Here is a 25,296-nt window from a genome sequence, read left to right as displayed (position 1 = left end):
CATTGAAATCTAAATAATTTTTATATTTTCCAATTTAGCTACAAGTAGTACAACAAAAATGTAAATGATGAAAATGAAATTCATAAAAGAGAAATAATTTATATATTAAACTTCTTAAAATATGTAATCACTTATGTGATTTTTAATAAAATATTTTATAACTTCTAGTGAAATAAAACTGCTTTAGAAGTTTCCAGCAAAGATTTATTCTGGAGCTTGCATGGACATATTTGTAAAGATATTTTATAGTGATAGGTTAGAATACATTTTAGATGAAATAGCTATTATACTTATTTAAATCATTTTGAAGTTATTTCCCTTGATATTATACTGAGTTCAATGTGTTATTCATTCATCCTAAACCTAGACATACAATGCAGTGACTTTAATATTTTGTCATAAATAGGCCATAATTACAACTAGTATAGGGTTTATTTTAAGAATTTCACCTTATGATGGTCATTGAGATGAGAATTGAGATTTTTAAAAATAATCATAAATATGAAATTGGCTAGAAATATATTAAAAACATTAACTTTTAAAAGTTGTAATAAAAATTTATTCTATGGATGTAAGCCAAGATTATGATAATTTGAGCTTTTTGATATCAGTGATTTTTATTACAGTTTTCTAAGAATAATTTATGTACTTAAAAATATCAAAGAAGACTAGAAATTGCTAGATATTATTTCAACCTGAAAAGAAAAAGAATAAAATGTAAGAAAATAGCTAAGAGCGAAATAACCTCAGATCACAGACATTATCTTATTGATTGAGAAAGGACATAGTCTTACTCTCTAAATATGAAAATTACCATCATTATCTACTAGTTCTTTAAATGTATTTATTTATTCTTGCCACCCCTTTGTAGGTTAAAAAAAATTCCCATATGGCATTTTACATTCTTTTCATTTAATACATTATTTTTTTAAAATATATTTTTATGTAACATTTCTTGTCTTTAATATAGTTAACTGCTCAAAATGAGAAAAGGGGCATGCAAATTTATTGATAGTATATTGTGTTAAGAATAATTTTTATAGGTCACCACAATCACCTGCATAATCTCATCATGCGTTGTTATCTTCGTATGCCAGGTGTGTGAATGGAATGTCCAGAGACAATATGTAAACCCAAAACATCAATGTATACAAATTAAAGTGCGCCTGACTCCAAGGTGCACACACTTTCCATTATCTCTCTTTTGTTTCCAATGATTTTCGGGTCTTGTTTGACATCAGAGTCATCTGAAGAACTCTTACAAAATATATGTGCTCAAGTCCCACCACTACATAGGAGAGGGATAAGTACTGGGTAGTCATATTTTTTGCAGTTTTCCAAATATCCTCTGATGTTCTTTTAATGCTGAGAAAATTGTGCATAGTTTTTAGGCAAAGTGAATAGCTTCATTTTATACCGACATCTACATCTATGTTTCTATACAAGCATATTTGTGTGTATAAAAAATGAATCTCTGATCTTTTTATATATATTTTTTAAATGAGCTATTCCTAGTGTGTTTTCTATCTCAGTGAATGACACCACTCTGCTCAAAAGAAAAACCTGGAGCATATCTGTGTCCCTTAATTGTATCTCACTCAACCTTATATCTGAATGCTCAACTATGACCAACTTATTTACACTCATTTCCATGGCCTTCACCCTAATTCAGGTTACCATTTTAACCTGAGTGTAAAAAGGAGAGGAATATGCCACCCCAAGATATTTCACTTTTACGATTGTTTAATTTAAATTAAAGCCACTTGAGAGATTAGCGGTGTAGGAGGGACACTCCTTTGTCACCCTGAAATCAGGAAGATAAAGCTCCCATGTTCATGGTACCCACCTTGTACCAGGAGGATAGAAAATATTCTTATCACCAGAGATAGAGAATTTAGGCCCCAAAAGTCTGTATAAACAAACCTTGTTACTTCTTCATCAATTTACTAGCCCAAGCCCAAGTCCCTTTGTCTTGTCAATTCTTCACAGATTTATTGTTTTTGTTTCTAAACAGTAAAAAAGCTTTCTGCTTTGGTCACTTCTCTGAGTCTCATATTTATGGGATCCCTGTAAATAAATATTGCATTTGTTCACTCCTTTAATCTGTTTATGTCAATTTAATTATTAGATAGGCCAAAGGAACTGGAAGAGAAGGGGAATTTTTCCACCCTAAAGTGGATTAGTAAAATATCTTCCTAATATATTTCTCTAACACTAATCTTGCTTTTCTCCTAACCATTTTTTTCTACATCCTGTCAAATGCAACCCTTTTAAAACTCAATTCTGATTATTTATTTTTCATGCTTAAAATTCTCTATTAACCTGTCTTCAGTATTACTATAAAGTCAAACTTTTATGACATGGTTTCTATCCCTAGATCACACAGACCCTGTTTATCTCTCCAAATGTACTGCTCACCAATTCATTTCTTGCTCAATGTAACATGCCACATGTTCTCCTTCCTGTGGCTCTTCACAAATTCTGTTCCTTAAACCACTCCCCATATTTTCATTTGGTGAACTATTTTTCATCTGTCAGCCTTCATTCTACATATCATTATCTAAAGGAAGATTTCTGTATCCTACACACTTAAGTTCTATCATAGTGCTAAGTATTTCCCTAACCACAGAATTTATCATGCTATTTTAAGCATTTGATATATTCTACATATATACATTTTAAATATTCAAGAGAGCTTTACTGCTTTTCCACCTTGGCCCAAATTTATCTATTTATTTGAAATCTGCCCTGCTATCCCTCCAGGGATATACCTTTCAATTTTAGATGATAACTGGAAAAGTTGACCACAGAACCAATTAGAAAACAAACAAACAAACAAACAGCTGAGGGTATAGATATTTCACCAGCTTTTCTGGAAACTATTCACAATATCTTATATATCTGAAGTAAACCAATTCATAAAAAGCAAACTGATTTTCAGCAATCATTCTCAATTTCTATAAGAAACATTCCCATATCTCTTACACCATGCCAGCCTCTCTGCTAGTCCTTGGAGATATGGCAATAAAATGCTACACTATCTTTGTTTCTTTACAGCCGCAGGTGGATACAGCATAACAATACTCTGACCATGTAACTAGAGAAAACATGGAAGGGTGATTTTATCCAGACAAACAGTAAAACTCACTTTTTACTTTTTAATTTGTCTTAAAATACACATATTGTTTTTCAAGTCAAATGAAAGAAATAAACTTAATATTAAATGACAAAATCAAATTTATTTAAAACACACCTATGTGCATGCATGCATTCTCTGTAAAACTAAGTAATATGAATCTGGCAATTGTTCCCAATGTATTTCCATTATTCCCAGAAGCTATCTTGAGTTTTCAAAATATATATTATTGAATTTTTAAATACAGTTTGCTTGTTTATTTTAATACCTATCCATTGAGGGGTACCAATAATAAATGGGATAAACAATTTTATACATTTATGGGCTAAGTGAAGGGAAAATAATAGGAATTATTTAGTTAGCAAATACAGCATTTTTTTCTAGTGGCCTGAAATCTTGAAAATTTTCAAAGGGTTTTCATGTGGGTCTGCTGATGGTCCTTCAAGAGTCTTAAAATACAAATAATAAAATGATATGAATGCAAATTTTTAAAAATTTAAGAGCTTTAATGTGAATGTTTATTATATTAAATAAAATTATTCTAAAATATTTTAAATGCCACTTTGCTATTTGTAAGATATTATATGATCCAAAAGAGTGTTATAAAATACAGATGAGGGAAAGTGGTCTTTTAGGAGGCTTTTAACTATTATTACTACATATATTATTTTTATTTCAATTTTAAAAGAATGGTAATGGCTTATTATTATTTATTTGTAATAATAAATAATATTTATTATTTGTAATAATAAAAGCATAATATGCTAATTAGACCATATGTCCTTCTGGACGTTCTTCCGGACCATCTTCCAGATAAAGCTGGGCCTACAAGGGAAGACCGGGTCCCTGGTGCCAGAGGGAAGCTAGTGTCCGCAGCCGGAGAAAGGAAGGCCTACTCTTGCACAACTTTTGTGCATTGGGTCTCTAGTCCTATATAATAAAAGGCTAATATGTAAATCTACAGAAAGGTGGAACGACCGGTTGCTATGACATGCACTGACCACCTGGGGGAGATGCTCAATGCAAGAACTGCCCCCGGTGATCAGTGTGCTCCCACAGGGGCAGTAGTGCTCAGCCAGAAGCCCAGCTCATGGCTGGTGAGTGCAGCCGCAGTGGTGGGAGCCTCTTCCACCTCCTCGGCAGTGCTAATGATATCCAACTGACATCCCTTAAGGGCTCCCGGACTGCAAGAGGGCGCAGGCTGGGCTGAGGAACCCCCGCCCCACCCCCCGCGAGTGCACAAATTTTATGCACTGAGCCTCTAGTACCAGTGATGGCGAAACTTTTGAGCTCGGCACGTCAGCATTTTGAAAAACCCTAACTTAACTCTGGTGCCGTGTCTCATATAGAATTTTTTTGATATTTGCAACCATAGTAAAACAAAGATTTATATTTTTGATATTTATTTTATATATTTAAATGCTATTTAACAAAGAAAAATCAACCAAAAAAATGAGTTCGCGTGTCACCTCTGACACGCGTGTCATAGGTTCGCCATCACTGCACTAGACAGTGGTTCTCAACCTTCCTAATGCCGCGACCCTTTAATAAAGTTTCTCATGTTGTGGTGACCCCCAACCATAAAATTATTTTCATTGCTACTTCATAACTGTAATTTTGCTACTGTTATGAATCATAATGTAAATATCCGATATGCAGGATGTATTTTCATTGTTACAAACTGAACATAATTAAAGCATAGTGATTAATCACAAAAACATTATGTAATTATATATGTGTTTTCCGATGGTCTTAGGTGACCCCTGTGAAAGGGTCGTTCGACCCCCAGGTTGAGAATCGCTGCTCTAGTATATAATAAAAGATATACTATCTCATTTATATGCCAATTAACTTCCTTTACTTACTGTTCATTTGTAAAAGTGGCAAATTTAAAATATATACCATTGACCCTAGCTGGTTTTGCTCAGTGGATAGAGCTTTTGCCTATGGACTCAAGGGTCCCAGGTTTGATTCCGGTCAAAGGCACATGCCCCAGTTGTGGGCTCGATCCCCAGTTGGAGGAGTGTAGGAGGAAGCCAATCAATTATTCTCTCTCATCATTGATGTTTCTAACTCTCTCTCCCTCTCCCTTCCTCTGTGAAATCAATAAAATATATTTTAAATAAATAAATAAATGTATACCATTGAACTGGTACATTTCCTTAGCATATCAACAATCCTGAATTCATGCAATATTCCCTGGGTAAACACTAGGATCTCTGAAAGATAAGAATTTAAAGTATATCCTCTGTTTTAGTGCAATAATGATTAACATTTCAATATTTTCTTCTTTTTGAAGAAGGAATGCTTCTTCTCTCACAAATTAAAGTAAAATTTACAGAAATGATGATACCTATTTCTTCAAATACTTCCCCTTCTTTCCTTCATTCTACCTTCTTTCTTCCTCCTTAGTAAATTTCATCTATCCTCATTGGAATCAAAGAGTTTTCTCATAGAGAGGAGTGAGATTCATAGCCAGGTACCTTAGCCTGTTTGCATTATTCATGTTTTTCAGATAAATTTTAGTCAATTTCTGTGACCAAAAAATAAAACCTTTCACCCAGAAAGATGAGAGATGAAGTTATTGTTCTGCTTCAACTAAATAAGGCTTTGGAATTTCACCTCACCCATTAATGGAAAAGGTTTGTTTGTTTGTTTGTACAGTATTTTTTTTTAGATTTCTGGTAAAGGAGTGAGATAATAAAGATATTGAAAAGAAATAAGGGGAAGAAAGAAGAAATTGAATATGAGGACACCGGTCTGAGAATATTATATCCATTTTCACCATTACAAGCAATGACATAGTAGTTATAAAGCACAAGGTATTTTTGTAATATAATTAAGTTGCTCTAGTCTCATTTCCCCCCAACACTCATACACATCAGCACAAATTCTTTAGCTATATTACTAAAATGGAAGCTGAATCTCTAACTACAGTGTATATTCAAGGATAACCCCTCACCTAAGATCAGCCAACCTTTCACTCCATCTTTTGGGCCAAAGTGATTATCCAGGGATGAATGTTTTATACATGACAGACCATTCAGCGCCCTTTGCTATTTGTTTTTTATCAATCAAATGGTTCCTTTATTTTATCTTTTATGGCTGAGTATTGCTACTTGGAGTTTCCACCCATGGGAAATGTCTCTGCAACAGGTAACAATAGACCTAACATAGTCAAGCAAAAATGGGAGGCAGAAAGTTGATTTCTGTAGGCTTCCACCCTCTTTATAACAGTTATCTCTAAAATCAAATATTCTGAAGTTACGGTTTTGTGGATCAATATATTCTACATGTATTTTTGCTTTAGCTAATTATCATTCAGTTCCTATAATTATTTATAATAAAGTGGAAACATGAATGTCACTTTTTAATATAAATTTTATTAACGTATAGAGTACATTAGAGAAAATTGCACAACATGTAATTTAATGAACTTTTACAAAATGAACACAATAGATTAAATCAATCACTTTGGGTTCAGAGTAATTTGAGAAGGTAGATTACTGTATGTATCCTCCTCCAAAGAAAGTAAATGAAATTCATTCTTATATTTGAAGTAAAGTATGCTGGCAAAACCTTACCTGTGTCCACTCATTAGTTTGTGGATCATAGGATTCCATGGTGTTGAGGTATGTCTGCCCATCATAGCCACCAACAGCATATAATCTGTCACCAAGGAGACAAACTCCAACAGCATCTCTGGGCATACTCAAAGGAGCCACGGTGGTCCATGTGTCTGTTTTGGGATCATATCTAAAATGTAAAGATAATAGGACATATTCTAACATATTCAACTTTTACTATAGGGATGATGCCCACACAAAAGAAAGCCATGAAAAACAAAATTGTGATTTCGTTTTTTTTTCTAAAAGCTAAATTTTTTGAGCAAGTGTTCAAGAGCTAATATCCACAATGTCTGGCTCTCTAAACTTTAAGGTATTTAAAACATATACCTAGACTCTTATTTATATAGCTGCACAGCCATCTAACAAAATGAGTATGAAAATAGTTTATTTTCTTGAGGAAGTCAGATATGCAAATAACTATTTACCACAGCATGAGCAAAGTGTTATGGTAAAGAAACAGAAGTAATTGTAAAAAAATCTGAGGAAGTATGTAATACTTCACTATTAAAGTATCCATTAAATCAGGTCTGAAAGTCTAGCCTAAGTTTACTATATATAAAAAGATGCGTAAAAGTACTGACGTGTTAATAAAAATGCATAAACAGCTTCCAGGAAAGTGGGTGTGCAGTATGGCTAAGCTTAAGAATGTATGAAAGAGTAGAGTGCCAAAAAAGGTACGTGGTTTTTTTTTTTTTTTTTTTTATGTTTTTATTGATTTGAGAGAGGGGGTAAGGAGGTTAAAGAAAGAGAGGGGGAGACAGCAATGTGAAAGAAACATGGTCAGCTGCCCCCTGCACAGCCCTAACTAGGGATCCAGCCCACAACCTGGGCATGTGCCCTGACCAGGAATCTAACCAGTGACCTTTGGGTGCACAAGAGGATGCTCAACCAACTGAGCCACACCAACCAGGGCAAGGTGTTTTGTGATCAACTTATGGATGTTTGATTCCCAGAGTAAGAAGGTGTTTTGTGTTTTCTCAACAGGAAAATAGGGAGCCTTTGAAACTTGGGAAAATAATTACAGCATGCACAGAACTATATTTTAGTGACATAACTCAGGATTTTCCATAAGGGAGACATTGGTAAATCAAAAGAGTGAAATAGGGAATATAAATTATTATTGCTTAATTTAAACCAAAATTAATCTAATTTTCAGAAAGTTTGAATACCATTCAGCAAATACAGATATTTTATATTTTAGGGTAACAAAAAATCTGAAGAATGCTTTAGTTAATGAGCTTTACTTCAGCAAAAATAAAATGAATTCTTAAACCACCTCTTTGCCTTTAATTTGCCACTATAGGTTCAGATACAGGAACAAGAAAGCTAGTAAGAAGTAAAAACCCAGCAGAGTAAATACAAAGGAAGGGGGGGGGGGGGGTGAGGGTGGAAGCTGGTGGAGGTGGGCAAATAGGGGGAAAATGGCAACATCTGTAATAATATCTGTAAGGCCTTTCTTTTTCATTGCTTTGGCCTTGCACAACTTATGAGAAACACCTGGTAATTAAACTCCAAGATTGTGACTCCTCTGTTCAAACTAAAGGATAAAATAAGCTACTCTCAAGGCTACATTCTTCCATCCAACTCCTCCCTGCTGTTTTAACAGCTTCAGAATGATTTGCTCCTCATCCTCTCCTTCCTTTCCCTCTCCCCTTCAAACAGATTTCCCTTTTGAACTCTATAACTTTTGATCTAAGCTTGTTTTACAGGTTTGGAAAAAATACTGATAAGACACCTCCTTAGAATATCTCCTGGACTGTCTCCTGGAAAATAAACAAACCGTAACTTTCCAAGACAACCCTTCTGGTGTCTGCTCAGCTTCAACACCATTCCCCTCCCTTCCTTGTTGCTTAGCAACTACTGACCAACGCAAACTCCCTTTGTTCTCTGCCCTGTATTGACTAGCAATAATTGGCCCTTTACTCCCTTGGAAAAGAAAATAAATTTTCTCTCTGTATCTTTTCTCTTAGTTGTGAATTCTTTCACAGCCCATGTCACTGAGCAAGCCTTAACAGTGTCAGCAATAAGATAAGGGGTGAGGACTGAATGAAATTTTTTGTTGTTGTTGTTTTGTTTACAAATACAGCAAATATACTCTGTCTTTCTGCTTCAATCTTGTTTTTCACTAATTGAAACTTTCAACCCACAAACTCTTTTTAAAAAATATGTTTTATTGATTTTTCACAGAGAGGAAGGGAGAGGGATAGAGAGTTAGAAACATCGATGAGAGAGAAACATCGATCAGCTGCCTCCTGCACACCCCCTACTGGGGATGTGCCCGCAACCAAGGTACATGCTTTTGACCGGAATCGAACCTGGGACTCTTTAGTCTATAGGCCTACGCTCTAGCCACTGAGCCAAACTGGCCAGGGCATCAACCCACAAATGCTTAAAACAAAAAAACAAACACAAAAAAACAGGCCAAAAAAAACTCACCTATAGTTTATTAGAAATAAAAAAGGTTGTTATAACAAATGATTGGAAGGACCCCAAGGATCTGTAATTTATATTTTATAGAGTATATTCATGTTACTCAAGATATTACATGCAATTACACTCCTTGGTTGAAGAAGTTGGGACAGCCTATAAAATGAGAGACTGGTTGAATGCTTGCAAAACCAGGACCACCTTAAAGCACAGGTTATCTAGCAAATAAAAATGCAATTTTACATGCAGCAATTAATAAATGCAACCATCACAAAGAGACACAGACAGATATAGATACACAAACACAGACACAATCTATGCCATCATAACCTTCTTTACAATATTTAAATTTATACCATGAATATTTTGACATTTATAAATATATTTTTAATGAGGAGCAAAAATAAGTAGACAGAGAAGAAAAGACACCACAAGGAGTCAAATAGTACAGTCTATAAAATAAATATACACAGGATAACTGAGTTTTTCAATTAAAAACAACAGTAATAATAAATAAATAAGAAGTAACTATGAATAAATTAAATGTGATTTAAAAACATAAAATGAGTGGGCCTTATTTGGATCTCAATTTAAACAGACCAACTATTAAAAGATGTTTGAGACATTTTGGAAATTTTAATTTTGGGCATCAGAGTTTAATAAGACATTATTGAAGTTTCTATTAGTTGTGATAATGACATTGTGATTATGTTAAAATATAAAGCTCTGATTATTTTATTCGCTTGTTTCTGGGGTGAAATCAGAAATATATTCAGCAAAAACGACATCTTGAAGAATTTATTTAAAATAATGCCAATGAAAAAGGAAAGGACAGTGAAGGTGAATGAATAAAACACGAATGACAGATTGGTGAATGGTTGTTGAAACTGGGTAATGAGTATAGGGGAATATATTGCATTGTTTACTTTTTGTTTGTCAGGAAATTATTGTTGTAGATATAACTTTAAAAGGAAGAATGTATAATATACTTTAATTTCAGTGAACAGTGAACATTCTTTTATTTTATTCATTCTTCAATAGAATCCAATCTGGCTTTTGTCACAATCAATTCACTTAAACTGCTTTTTCTGAAGTCATATTTTAGTCCTCAATTAATTTTTATTCAGCACTATAGAATTCTTTCCAGCAGCTTGTCTACAAAGCAGACTTCATTTATCACTTTGCAAAAAAGCAGAAGAACTGAGAAAACAGCTAACAGTAATACACTAAGCAATAATAAATGAATTTCTGAAAGCTTATGAATCTTCAAGTGAAATTCAAATATCAAAAAAATTCTCAAATACTCATATTCCAGGATAAAATGAGAACACACTAGGGTGTTCGATACACTTTAAAGATAATATCCTACGTTTAGAAATAGATATCATTTCTTTTATATTTTACAAACATTCCTGAAGAGAATTTTAAAAATCTAGTGCTTTCTTTTATAAAATCTAAATCTTTGAATTAGGTGTACCTCTCATTAGTGGTAGGTAATATACTTTACATGTGTAATACAATCTTTTATAATTAATAACTGGCAATGTTGATTATATTTAAATTTATATATTGTTAGAAACAAAAAACAAAAACCAAGTACAACCTTCTCTCCTCCCAAACAAATGTTCTTTCCCTGATATTTAAAAAGTAATCCCATAAATTCAAAATTATCTGCTAATAATTATACTTTTTTTTACATTAATAACTTTAAATTGATTTTCCTATATTCAGAGTTTTATTAATTCACCTCTCAGCCTGGAGATATACAAGATTGCTACCCCAAAAATGAAACAAATATTTGTTTGTTTGTTTGTTTGTTTTAGCTTAGGGAAGGATTCACAGATGTATAAGCATTTTTCAATCAATTACTAATAGTGAACTCTGTCACTGTCATTTCTGGTTTTTTACAAGATTTAGTTCTAAGCATTTAGGGAAGTGGGTCTCTGGTTTCCTGTTCATTAAAAAGAAAAAGGAAAGGCAGGGGCTGCCTTTTATATTTAGGCTCTCTTCCTTTCCTATGTTTTACCTTGGCCTTCATGGTCAGAGTATGAGCTCTGCATCAGGAACTCTATTAAAGTTTATAGCCCTCAAGCAAGAGAAGCACTGTATATATACACTGTGGCTAAAATTGGCTGCAAAGTGAACACTTGCTGAAGGCATACAGCAGTTAGAGAACAAAAGTTAGTTTCTCATTGAAAATCACTATTGAAGTTTTTCAAGTACCTTTCATTTTCAAACATGGTCATTTCTAAAATTTAAGGATAAGAATCAATCTTAAAATATTTAAAGGGGAATTGTTTTAAATATAAAAGCATTATTTTGATAGCAAATATAATTGAAAATATCCATTTTTCTAAATTTATACAGCTAATTTTCAGCTAGAAAGCAAATTAACAACACAGAAATGGCTTGTAGCCAGGTAGGTTTTCCTATTAAACAAAAACAAGTAAGGAAGCAAAGAAAAAGTAAAAGTAAAATAAAATAACTGAAAGAGCAGTCTTTAGATTTCTAGTAAAATAATTATGCAATCTATATTTGAATTGATTTTAATAAATTATTTGTGAATTATGAGTGAAAATAAAATAATTTATTTTTCCTGTAAACTGACATCATAATAGGTATCATGAGATTATCAAAGTGACTTTATAATTATTCTTGATATCTATTTCTTCTTTAAAGTTTTCTTGTGACTTAGGACTCTTTATTTTTATTTAAATCATAGGATCACATTTTCAATGTATATACCCACAATCACAATCCACAAGTGTTTATAATTTAATAAGGACTGCATTATACCTATAGTCAATTTAGAGTAGAATTCACCTTCTTATAATTTTCAATCTTCTAATCCATAAGAATGGCATTCCCTTCCATTTATTTAAACTTTTTAAGCTTTTCTCAATAATGTTTTATTTTCTCTTTAGTATTTATTGCTAGATATTTTAAGCTTATTTCAATGGTAATTTTATACATTAATTTTGTTATTTATTGCTTACATGTAGAAATACACTTAATTTTATATATTGACTGAGTATATAGCAACCTTATTAATTCACTCATTAAGTCAAATAGTTTCTGCTTAGATTTTGTTTAGATTATCATTAGATATTTATCATGCAAGCTTGAATATTGACAGTTTTGTTCATTCATTCCTTTGCAAGTGTTATTTTCTTTCCCTTTATTGCCTTTAAACTGTTAAAGAACAATTGTATTGACAGGAACTTTGTTCTCAATCTAATAAAAACTTCAAAATAAAAAAAATTATATATATATATAAAAAATTATATTATATGTAAGCTTAATATGCAAAATGTGCCCTTGGGAGTACAACCAGGAGAGCAGGAGTTCAATCACTCACTATGACATGCGCTGACCACCAGGGGGCGGCGCGGAATGAAAGAAGGCCCCAGCTGGCAGCTGGCAGCTGGCAGGCAGGGGAAGGGAAGCCCTGATTGGCCCTGATTGCCGGTCCAGCCTAGGGACCCTACCCATGCACAAATTTCATGCACCAGGCCTCTAATATTTCAATATTTGACTATCAACTTGACTATCAATTTTTGTATTAATTTTACTTCCAAATTTGGTGAGAGTTTTTATTATAATGGGTATTTAGTTTTTTAATATATTTTTATTGATTTCAGACAGGAAGAGAGAGGGATAAAAACTCTGTCAGTGATAAAAGAGAATCATTTATTGACTTCCTCCTGGCCTCCTGCACACCCACACTGGGAATCGAGCCAGGAACCCCAGCATGTGCCCTGACCTAGAATAGAACTGTGACCTCCTGGTTCATTGATCAGCACTCAACCACTTAGCTATGATGGCCTGGCAATGGGTATTTCATTTTATCATTACTTTTGCACTTATTCATATGTTTATTACTATATTGAGTTATGCTGATTAACTTTTCTATTTGAATTAATCTTGTATTTGTAGAATAAACTCAAATTTATTGAGATATACTCCTTTTTATTTCTATCTAGGTTTGATTTGCTAATTTTTCTTTTGTATGTTTGCATCTATTCTCATGAGAGAGTTTAGTCAGCATTATTTTTTCTATTGTTTCTTCTTATATAATATTTATAAAATTATATTTTTCTATAAATTTGTTCATTTCAGCTAACAATTCAAATAATGGTATAAACATATAAATTCTCTCTTTATATAGTCTGCATAATATACAGTGAAGTTTGCTTTTTTATTTCTTTATAGTTACTTTTTATCTTTTTCTTGATAACCTTGTGAGTAGTTTATAAATTTTATAGCAAATATTCATAATAAACAACTCAGGCTTCTTTTAAATCCTCTCTATTGCATCTTTTCTATTTCATTGATATGTTATCATTATTATTTCACTCTTGCATTTGTTGTTTTATTTTTAGTGTAATTATAATTTCTTGAGATGGAAGCTAAAATTTTTGCTTTCAGATTTTTAATTTGTTAAATAAAAGAACTTAAATCTATATATTTGTTTGTAAGAATTTTTAGCTACATTCCACAGAATTTGATATATCATATCTTCATTACTACACAATTAAAAATATTTTCTAGTTGGAGCCACGTTCTGTTTTCAAGGGTATTGCCTAATTTCAAATTGTTGAGCATTTGAAAAAAAAAAGAGTTTGTTATTTATTTCTAGGTCAATTCTCCTGTGATCAGAGAACATGCTCTGTGAAACTTCAAGCTTTTGAAATTTATTGAGGTTTATTTTATGGCCAGAAATTGTAAATTTTGTAAATATATTATATGAACTACAATTACTTAGTGTTTTTTCCAAAAAACTATATGCAATAAACTAAAATGTGTAGAGAAAATTATTTCCATTTCAAACATATGATTATCTACCCTAAAAAATTAATTATTAGAATTATCTTAGAAGAGAGTTGGCTTGACAAAACATAAATGCAAGAAAGTCTATCATTTTCTAAATAACTTGTTCAATGGACCCCACTTTTGCAACACTGCAGGTCTGCATGGCTCTTCTGCTTCTCTGGGCCTAGCTGGAGTGGTATTAGAAATTGCTCACTCTGAGTTGTAGTCAGTAGACCATACTGTCTTTTGGTGCTCCTATTTTCACCCACCTAGGGGCCTACAATGGCAGTGCCACCTGACAAAGTGTGATGGTGGCAAATCAGACCTGTGGGACTGGCTTAGCCAAGGCTGAGAATGGATTCAGGTTACATGACCTCTGTGTCTTCTGAGAAAAAACAGAGTTAAAGGAGATGAGCATTTTATATTATTTGCCAAGTGATTGACAAATATGCATGAATATTTATCTGATTTCAGGATGAAAAATTACTTTTAAAATATACACACAATTGTAAATTGTTACTTTGTGGGCTCCTTCATAATGAAGCCGGCCTCTTAGTGTCATGTCTTTGAGAAGCTTCACTCCACCTTAAAGGTCACTGGCATGGGCCAATGCAATTTTATCAAGTGCGATGGAAGCAGAGGCTGATGAATCATTACGCTGAACACCTGTCCTCTTTGAGATCCCTCTTCTTGAACTCCTTTACCTTGGAACCTCAGCCACCACTTGGTGGGATGTCCAAGCCATAAGGAGAGTCCAGGAAAAGAGAACCACAGTGCTCTGAAACCGTTGGCTAAGCTCTCAGATGACAGATAGCCCTAATCGCCAGCTCGCTGAGAGAACCATTTTGAATATTCCAGCCTTGTGGAGGCCCAGATAACTGCAGAATCAGGCAACATCATCTTGAGTAGAATAGACTAACTGAACCCAATCAACACAGAATCATGAAAGAGAATAGATGGTTATTTTAAGTCATTAAGATTTTGGAATTATTTGATAGAAATATATCATCCAAACAACAGTAAACAATTTAATGAAGAAATATCTATTTACCTTAAAAGAAACGTAAAATATCTGAATATAAAGCAAATATTGGAAAACATTTGTGAAATATATGATATACATTTGGCTATAATATCTATATCTAAAATCCTATATTTGTACAGGATTATTTACACTAATAAAAGAGAAACATGGTAATTGGTGTACGACTGCTACCCTTCCCATTGGCTAATCAGCGTATCCTTATGCAAATTACTGTCAGCCAAGATGGCGGCCGGCAGCCATGCACTGAAGCGAACAGGGAGGCTTGCTTCCTCCAGGGACTGCAGACTCCAACTTCCCCGCCTCACTTGCCGGCCTCTCAACTGCAACTCTAAGCAACTATTACTATGTTGCAAATAAGAAGCTAAACAAAACCAGCTTTCAGTCAGCCCCGGACCGCAACATTGTATCCATGTTTTCAGCAGCGAAGCCTCAGAGCTAAAGCTGGCCCAAAATTAAAAAAACAAAAAAAAAAGAAAACAAGGAGCGGTTGGGAGCTTTTAGTCACCTGCCAGTGGGAAAACAGCCCTCAGCCCCTCACCTAGACTGGCCAGGCACCCCAGTGGGGACCCCCACCCTGATCCAGGACACACTTCAGGGCAAACCAGCCAGCCCCCACCCATGCACCAGGCCTCTATCCTATATAGTAAAAGGGTAATATGCCTCCCGGCACCGGGATCAGCGGAGCAGCGAGGCTCCCGGCACCGGGATCAGCGTGACAGGGGACAGCGCCCAAACCCCCTGATCAGCCCTGTTCTGTGCCTGATAGGGGGGGAGCTCCCCAATCCCCCGATTGCCCTGCGGCTCTGTGTGTGACAGGGTGCAGCGCACCAACCCCCGCCCCCCCATGGGCCCTGCTCTGTGTGTGACAGGGTAGAGCCATAACCTCTCCATCGGCCCTGCCCTGAGTGTGACAGTGGCGGCGCCCCAACCCCCTGATCCGCCCTGCTCTGTGTGTGGCAGGGGGCGGTGCCCCAACTCCCCTATCGGCCCTACTCTGTGCGTGACAGGGGGGAGCTCCTCAACCCCCTGATGGGCCCTGCTCTGTGCGTGACAGGGGGGAGCTCCCCAACCCCCTGATCGGCCCTGCTCTGTGAGTGACAGGGAGCAGCGCCCCAACCCCCTGATCGGCCCTGCTCTGTGAGTGACAGGGAGCAGCGCCCCAACCCCCTGATCGGCCCTGCTCTGTGCGTGACAGGGGGTGGCGCCGCAACCTCCCCATCGACCCTGCCTTGAGTGTAACAGGGGGCGGTGCCCCAACCCCCCAATCAGTCTACCCTGAGCGTGACTGAGGGTGGCATTGCAACCTCCCGATCCGCCCTGCTCTGTGCATGACGGGGCGGCGCCCCAACTCCCCAATCGGCCCTCCTCTGAGCCTGACCAGGGGCTGCACCTAGGGATTGGGCATGCCCTCTGCCACCTGGGAGCAGGCCTAAGCCAGCAGGTCGTTATCTCCCGAGGGGTCCCAGACTGTGAGAGGGCACAGGCCGGGCTGGGGACCGCCCCCGTGAGTGCACAAATTTTTGTGCACTGGGCCTCTAGTCTATATAATAAAGAGGTAATATGCAAATTGACCACCACTGCAACACATAAGATGGCCACCCCCATGTGCTCAAAGATGGCCGCCCCCATGTGGGCACAAGATGGCCAGCAGGGGAGGGCAGTTGTGGGCAATTAAGCCAGCAGGGGAGGGCAGTTGGGAGGGACCAGGCCTGCACGGGAGGGTAGTTGGGGAGGACCAGGCCTGCAGGGGAGGGCAGTTGGGGGTGACCAGGCCTGCAGGGAAGGGCAGTTAGGGAGAAGCAGCTGGGAGGGGAAGGCAGTTAGGGGCAATTGGGCCGGCCGGGGAGTGGTTAGGGGGTGATCAGACTGGCAGTCAGGTGAGCAGTTGGGAGCCAGCAGTCCTGGATTATGAAAGAGATGTCCGACTGCCCGTTTAGGCCCAATCCTGGTGGGATTGGGCCTAAACGGGCAGTCGGACATTCCTCAGGGGTCCTAGATTGGAGAGGTTGCAGGCTGGGCTGAGGGACACCCCCCACCCCTGTGCATGAATTTCATGCTCTCCGGCCTTCTAGTTTATAAAATAAATAGACAAAATAATTTTCTTGTATTGTTAGTCCAAACTATAGAAATAAAAAAAAAAGAAATGCCGTAATTCCTGGTAGTATTTAAAATCAGAAGGCCCGATTCATTGGACAATGCACATTAATCCATCCATTGATTTTTTCAGTCAATATGTTTAAGCATTTCTTATATGCTATCCTCCTGGGACATAGAGCCTAAAGGTACAATTGGAAAGAGACAAAGAAACAGACTGCAATTTGGCTAAAATTTAACCTTCACTAGAAGGCATATTTTAAAAAAGCAAAAGAATCAAATATAGACATCAGTTTATATAAATAAATAAATGTGGCAAAGTTGCTGATGAAATTGCTTTATTTTATCATCTTTATCCTAATTTTTCAAGTCATCTGCCAGAACCAGTGCCTAAGTTAAAAATATAAAAACTTTAAAAGTTGATAAGAATCCATAATTTAAATAGAAAGTAAATCCCTCCTATATTACCTCTCTTCATTTCTTAGATATGCTAAAATTCTTAAATTATGTTTGAACTGAAAACATAAAATGAGAAATTAAAAGAAATGAAATAATCTAAAATTTAATTCTTAAATTATATATTAATGTTTTGGTAATTTTTAAAATAATTACTTAATTAAATGAATAATGTATTTATCCCTGCATGCCCGAGATACATTTTTAAGTTATTTCATTCTTAACAAAGATCTAAAGATGATAAAATGCTGTTCAATGTCTTGACAATAATATAGGGTGTCCCCCAAAAATATATAAACACTTTTACAGCTGATAGCTATTAAATGAAAATTGAATGTATTTTAAATAAACACTGTCTTTATAATTATTCAAAGTACTAGAGGCCCAGTGCACTGCTGGGGTCTCTCCACCTGGCCTATGGGGATTGGGCCGAAACCAGCTCTCTGACATCCCCTGATGGGTCCTGGATTGGGAGAGGGTGGTTCTCAGGTGACACACCCCGGAATCAGGCTCCTTCCTCTCTGGTTCCAAGTGCATCACCCAAAAACTGCAGCTGCCAAGTCACCACAGCTTGGCAGCTCCTGCATTAAATGTCTTTCCCAGGGTGGTCAGTGGTGTCATAGCTACCTGTAGGATCATCTGCCCCCTGGTGGTCATTACACATCATAGCTACCTGTCGGACAGTCAGATGGTTGAACGGTTGCTTAGGCTTTTATATATATAGATGTATATACATTTTTGGGGACACCTTGTATATCAAATGCTGTTATTTTAGATGACATTTTCTGATATGACGAGTAGATTTTAGTAGAGTTTGAATAAATGTTTTATATTTATTGCAAGTAATATATCAAAATTCATACTTAGATTTTATTAGTGTTTAAATGATATAGTAATATAATTTTCAACTAATATACAAAAAGTTGCTTAATAATTTAGGCCCCTTCAAAAAGTTTTGGCTATGGAATATATGCCTCAACTATATGTAAATCATTGATATGCAGCCATTGGTGGTGGAAATGGATATTTACATGTAAATAAAGAAATAAAAAATAAAAATATATTTAACTATATGTCTTTCCATCAGTCCATCCAAACATCCAAGCATCTATCCATCCTCCATTCTTCCATCTATCCAACCTTCACTTTATCTATTTACCTATCAATCATATATATATATATATATATATATATATATATATATGTATGTATATATATCCCTATCTATCTATCTACTTATCTATCTAGTAATCTATGTAAACACTTATTTGCAGTATACCTTAAGATGCTTTTCCTTGTAAGTAATTTGAGGACTGTTCTTTTTACTGTCTGAATGATTCGATAAATTTTTTGTTGAATGATTACTCTGTGCCAAAGATTGTGCCAACTATAGGAACATGGGCATAGACAAGCTAATCTTGATCATTAGCAGCACATAGAACCTAGTTTAGTGGAAAAATTCATGTAAAACAAATATTTTTTATTATAACACTAGAGGCCCGGTGCACGAAATTCATGCACTGGTCGGGGGGTGGGGGGGTGGGGATGTACCTCAGCCCAGCCTGCACTTTTTCCAATCTGGGACCCCTCCCAACTGCTCGCCTGCCTGCCTGTCTGATTCCCCTAACTGCTTCTGCCTGCCTGTTTGATTGCCACTAACCGCTTCTGCTTCTGCCTGCCAGCCTGATCACCCCCATAACAACTCCCCTGCCAGCCTGACCGATGCCTAACTGCTCTCCTGCTGGCCTGATTGCCCCCAACTGCCCTCTCCTGCATGCCCGGTTGCTCCCAACTGCCTTCCCCTGAAGACTTGGTCCCCCCCCACCTGCCCTCCCCTGCCAGCCTGATCACCCACAACTGCTCTCCCCTGCCAGCCATCTTGTGGCAGCCATCTTGTGTCCACCTGGGGGTGGCCATCTTGTGTGTTGGAGTGATGGTCAATTTGCATATTACCTCTTTATTATATAGGATTGATATTTGACACTAATGAAAACTTGTGTGCTTTCAGATCAAGTGTGCATTATGGAAAGATCCCTCTAGTTACTACACAAGAAAAGATTCTAAGAAGCAAGAGTGGGTATTACAAAGGCAGGCATAGTAGTTTCTTGTTGTCTTGACACCCCTCTCCTACCAGTTCTCATTACTGGGATGCAAATTTGAGGGTAAAGGTGGTCCTGATCTGTTATTAGTCAGCAGTAGACTGATGCCTTTCAGCATCTTTTCTGATCCACTATCTGTTTTCTAGTTTTGTTTTTGATCTTAAAGAGTTCGAATTAGCTATTCCTTTGTCTCTTTCTTCCAATACATTTTAAGCTCTATGTAGCACAGTGAAAAATACACCTGAAATATACATTGAATAAGTAAATAGAAGAATGTGATTTTTCTAATGGAGTTCACCTCTTGGGCCTAAATTTGCTAGAACTTACTGCATATTTTGGATATTGATTTTGTCCCCTATGATGTTGTCCATGGAGTGAGGCTTGGCTACAGAATTAGTTTTCTCTGTTTCATCAACTATTCTAATGTTTCTGTTCATGCTCAGTCTCTGTCTTGTTACCTTATTTGATTTGAAATGCCAGTGTTCTTTGTGTGTAAGGCAGCCTGATTCTTTATATTTTTTCATAAATATTGCATAAATGTAGTTTAACACCACCATTATATAATACCTTTTCATTTCCATAAGAATTATTGTCCGATAATAAAATTTGTCCATCTACATATCCACCCACCTATTTATGTTTAAAACAGCTTTGTACATGACTTATTGCTATTCCTAATGATTTATTTGCCTATAATTATAAACATTTTTTACATCATATGTGCAAAATAATTTTACAGAAGTACCTTGATTTATTGATGATGTACATGTGAAATCATTAATACAGAATATATGTTGTAGAAAGTGGAAAAACGCTATTAATCTGCCACATAGTATGAGCTTGAATAAGAATCAGTATAATGCCATGTGCTTCTGCATTACTTAAGCAGCTTATACCCACTGCACTCCTATAACTTAAAATAGCTATGCTTATTTAAATCTAATTTTGCACCATAAATGTATTCCTAGACTGAATTATTTATGTCTCTGTTCACAAACAACATTTCAATACATTATACAGTAAAGGTAGAAGAGAATATTTGTATGAAATATCATTTCATTGGTAGCATTTATACAAGGTATTCACGGTAAAAGTAGGAGCCTCATCATATTAATTTTCTTTGTCATTTTCCCCAAGAATTTAGCAGTGGAAAATTAGAGATATTGAGAGAAGAAGCTCTAGGGGTTGAATTTACCTTTCCTAAATCTAGTTTTTGCAAGCCTTTGGACTAGGCATCAGTATAATTTGCACTGTCTCTCACTTTAGCAGTGTCCTTGAGGTCTTACCTTTCTACGTAATCAAGTAGCCGGGAACAGTGATTTGAAGCAGGAGCATCATGACCTCCTACTGCATAAAGGAAACCATCACATGTGGCTACTCCAACACCCCCTCTTCTTTTACACATTGGAGCACACATGTTCCACTTATTTGTATGAGGATCATAATACTCCATTGAACTCAAACACGAACTTCCATCACGGCCTCCAACTGAGTACAACCTAGAAAACACAATTGTAAAACCATGACTTAATACTATAGTATGGATAACAAAATGTAAAAAAAAAAGAAATTTCATTTATAAATAAATTTAATCACAGTATGAGTCTCAAATATATTTGAAATACTCCTTCACATGGAAATTTTTGTTAGAGGTACTTTATAAATAACTGCATAGGCCTAGAGTTACCATCATTCTTATATGCAGAATACCAGATGAAATTAAAACAACTATAATTTTCTAACCTCAGTTATTTCTGAGATGTTAGATAGATTTACACTGCTTATGCCATACTAATTCAGTATTTTAATATATCATTTTAATACATATTAAGGAATTATTTAAAATATAGAATAAGATATGTTTACCCCCAATTTTCCTTGAAAATTTTCATAATCAAAAGAAAACTGATTATCTTACTTGATGAACAATTGATTTGCACTGGCAAATAAATCATGCCTACTTTTTGTGTTCTGTCCCTACTGTTTAGAACACTAACTAAATGGAATATCTAAGCAAGTATTGTCATAACATCAACTTCCTTAATCAGTGCTTAACCTATTGCTAATGTGTTACATAGATAAGTCTTTACAGGAAAAAAGTGTGTAGTCATGTTAATCTGACTGAATATTGCTGAAATTTATTACTTAATACACTCATTTTTCAATAGTTATTTCATTAATGACAAGTATGCTACATACCTGGGAAAATGAGTGCTACAGCATAAATGATACTTAAATGATTAAAAATATACTATTTATAATAAAATAGATCTTTTCTATTTGGTCATTGCTATGAAAATTTCATCACAGTGAGGTACAAAGTTGCATTTATTTATTAATTCGCTCAACACATATTTTTCAATGCCTAGGTTATGCCACACACATCATCTAAAGTTTTGCAAATATGTCCATGAACAAAACAGGATAAATATCCCTGCACTTAATTCTTCTGGAATAAGGGGTAGACATAACATACAAAATAAATACATATACTTCTTTATAAAGACTGGGTGCTGTAGACATAGACAGAGCAGGGAAGTGGGTCAAGTGTGCAATGGTAAGAGAGGGATTGTGCTTATAATCCTATCCAATAAAAGAGAAACATGGTAATTAGCGTACGACCGCTACCCTTCCCATTGGTGAATCAGGGCGATATGCAAATTAACTGCCAGCCAAGATGGCGGCCGGCAGCCAGGCAGCTGGAAGCGAACATGAGGCTTGCTTGCTTCTGTGAAGGAGGACTCCGACGTTCCCCGCCTGCCTTGCCGGCCTCTGAGCTGGCAGTTTGGAATATTGTAACAAATATAGAAGCTAAACAAAACCCCAGAAACCAGCTTTCAGCCGGCCAGGATCTCAGAGCTGGAGTTGAAACAGTGTTTCGATTATAGAACAGAAAAAAACCAGATACCTGCTTTCAGCAGCAGAGGCCTTGGCCCAGAATAAAAAAAGAAAAAGAAAAAAAGGAGCGGTTGGGAGCTTCAGTCACCTACCAGCCTGAAAACAGCCCCCAGCCCCTCAGCCAGGCTGGCCAGGCACCCCAGTGGGGACCCCCACCCTGATCCAGGACACACTTCAGGGCAAACCAGCCAGCCCCTACCCATGCACCAGGCCTCTATCCTATATAGTAAAAGGGTAACATGCATCCCAGCACCAGGATCAGCGGAGCCGAGAGGCCTCCCGGCACCGGGATCAGTGTGACAGGGGGCAGCGCCCAAACCCCCTGATCACCCTGCGGCTCTGTGTGTGACAGGGGGCAGGGCCACAACCTCCCTATCCGCCCTGCTCTGTTCGTGACAGGGGAAGGCACCCCAACCCCCTGATCAGACCTGCTCTGTGCCTGATAGGGGGGAACTCCCCAAATCCCTGATCGCCCTGCTCCTCTGTGTGTGACAGGGTGCGGCGCCCCAACCCCCCCCCCCCCCCCACAGGCCCTGCTCTGTGTGTGACGGGGTAGAGCCATAACCTCCCCATCGGCCCTGCCCTGAATGTGAGAGTGGCGGCTCCCCAACCCCCTGATCGGCCCTGCTCTGTGGGTGACAGGGGGCAGTGCCCCAACTCCCCTATCGGCCCTACTCTGTGTGTGACAGGGGGAGCTCCCCAACCCTCTGATGGGCCCTGCTCTGTGCATGACAGGGGGGAACTCCCCAACCCCCTGATTGGCCCTGCTCTGTGTGTGACAGGGGGTGGCACCGCAACCTCCCCATCTACCCTGCCTTGAGTGTGACAGGGGGCAGTGCCCCAACCCCCCAATCGGCCCTACCCTGAGCGTGACTGAGGGTGGCATTGCAACCTCCCGATCCGCCCTGCTCTGTGCATGACAGGGGGTAGCGCCCCAACTCCCCAATCGGCCCTGCTCTGAGCCCAACCAGGGGCTGCACCTAGGGATTGGGCCTGCCCTCTGCCACCCGGGAGCAGGCCTAAGCCAACAGGTCATTATCTCCCGAGGGGTCCCAGACTGGGAGAGGGCACAGGCTGGGCTGAGGGACCCCACCTCCCTCCCCCGAGTGCACAAATTTTTGTGCACCGGGCCTCTAGTTTTATATATATCATCAAGAAAGTTCTCACTGAGAAAATGATGTTCTCACAAAAATTTGAAGAAGACAATAGTGGTTGGATGTGAGTTCAGGAATATCTGCCAGAGAAGATTCGAGCAGACAGAACAGGTGACTACCAAGGTCCAGGAGCAGCAAGGAAGCCAGAGTGGTTGGAGCAGAGATTGAGGGAGGAGTGGCAGATGAGGTGAGAGTTAGGGAGTACAGGGTGAACCTCATACAGGTATTTATAGACATTCACTCTGAGTGAAACAGGAAGCCATAAGACATTTTTTTGAGCAGAGGGTGATATTACTTGCTTGGGTTTTAATATGGTTAGATGTTATGAAATTTTTGTCTTATTAGTGGATATTATGCTTAATATATTGGTAAATAGACAATTCAGTACTTTTCAAGTTATAAATAAACTAGGGGCCCGGTGCACGAAATTCGTGCACTGGGTCGGGGGGGGGGGGGGAGTGTCCCTCAGCCCAGCCTGCCCCCTCTCACATACTGGGAGCCCTCAGGCGTTGACCCCCATCACCTTCCAATCGCAGGATCGGCCCCTTGCCCAGGCCTGATGCCTCTGCCAGAGGTGTCAGGCCTGGGCAGGGGACCCTCATTTCCCCCCGATCACTGGTTCTGCCCCCCGCCCAGGCCTGATGCCTCTGGCCCAGGTGTCAGGCCTGGGTAGGGGACCCCCAGATCTCTCCGATTGCTGGCTCCGCCCCCTGCCCAGGCCTGATGCCTCGGCCAGAGGAGTTGACCCTCATCACCCTCGGATCGCCAATCACCGGATCGGCCCCTTGCCCAGGCCTGAGGCCTCCGGCAGAGGTGTCAGGCCTGGGCAGGGGACCCCCAGCTCCCCGCGATCTCCCGCTCTGCCCCTGCCTAGACCTAATGCCTCTGACCGAGGCCTTAGGCATGGGCAGGGGACCCCCAGCTCCCCACGATCTCTCGCTCTGCCCCTGCCCAGGCCTAACGCCTCTGGCCAAGGCATTAGGCCTGGGCAGGGGACCCCCAGCTCCCCGCGATCTCTCGCTCTGACCCTGCCCAAGCCTAACGCCTCTGGCTGAGGCGTTAGGCTTGGGCAGGGGACCCCCAGCTCCCCGCGGTTGCAGGCTCCACCCCTGCCCAGGCCTAATGTCTTTGGCCAAGGCTTTAGGCCTGGGCAAGGGATCCCTAGCTCCCCGGACTGCCGGCTCTGTCCCTGCACAGCTCCCATTGCTGGCTCCACCCCTGCTTCCCGCTATCACTGGCCGGGGCGGCAAAGGCGCCTGGTTCTCTGATCACGTGGGGGCTCTTAGCTCCCCCCAATCATCATCAGTGGCAGGGGGCTTCTTCCGTCCTTTCCCTTTTGCCTCCTAGCATTGTGCCTACATATGCAAATTAACCGCCATCTTTGTTGGCGGTTAACTGCCATCTTAGTTGGCAGTTAATTTGCATATCACCCTGATTAGCCAATGGGAAGGGTAGTGGTCGTACGGCTAATTACCATGTTTCTCTTTTATTAGATAGGATGTTCAGGAAGACATTACTGCTTAGATTATAATTTAATTCAGGTCTT

At 38.3% G+C, this 25,296-nt stretch overlaps 1 protein-coding gene across 1 annotated transcript in view; it reads right to left on the bottom strand.

Moving 5' to 3' along the window:
* KLHL1 (kelch like family member 1) overlaps positions 1-25,296 on the bottom strand; it is a 380,716-nt gene that overhangs the window by 1,179 nt on the left and 354,241 nt on the right. Inside the window, exons 9-10 of the mRNA XM_070408965.1 lie at positions 20,985-21,197; positions 6,721-6,892 (exon numbers count right to left, since the gene is read on the bottom strand). Coding sequence (XP_070265066.1) covers positions 6,721-6,892; positions 20,985-21,197 — 385 coding nt within the window. The remainder of the gene's footprint in view (positions 1-6,720; positions 6,893-20,984; positions 21,198-25,296) is intronic.

The sequence above is a fragment of the Myotis yumanensis genome, unplaced genomic scaffold (assembly GCF_028538775.1).
Source record: "Myotis yumanensis isolate MYYU_CA2020_CCGP unplaced genomic scaffold, mMyoYum1.0.hap1 SCAF_3, whole genome shotgun sequence".
Classification (NCBI taxonomy): Eukaryota; Metazoa; Chordata; class Mammalia; order Chiroptera; family Vespertilionidae; genus Myotis; species Myotis yumanensis.
This window is presented reverse-complemented; position numbering and strand designations above follow the sequence as displayed.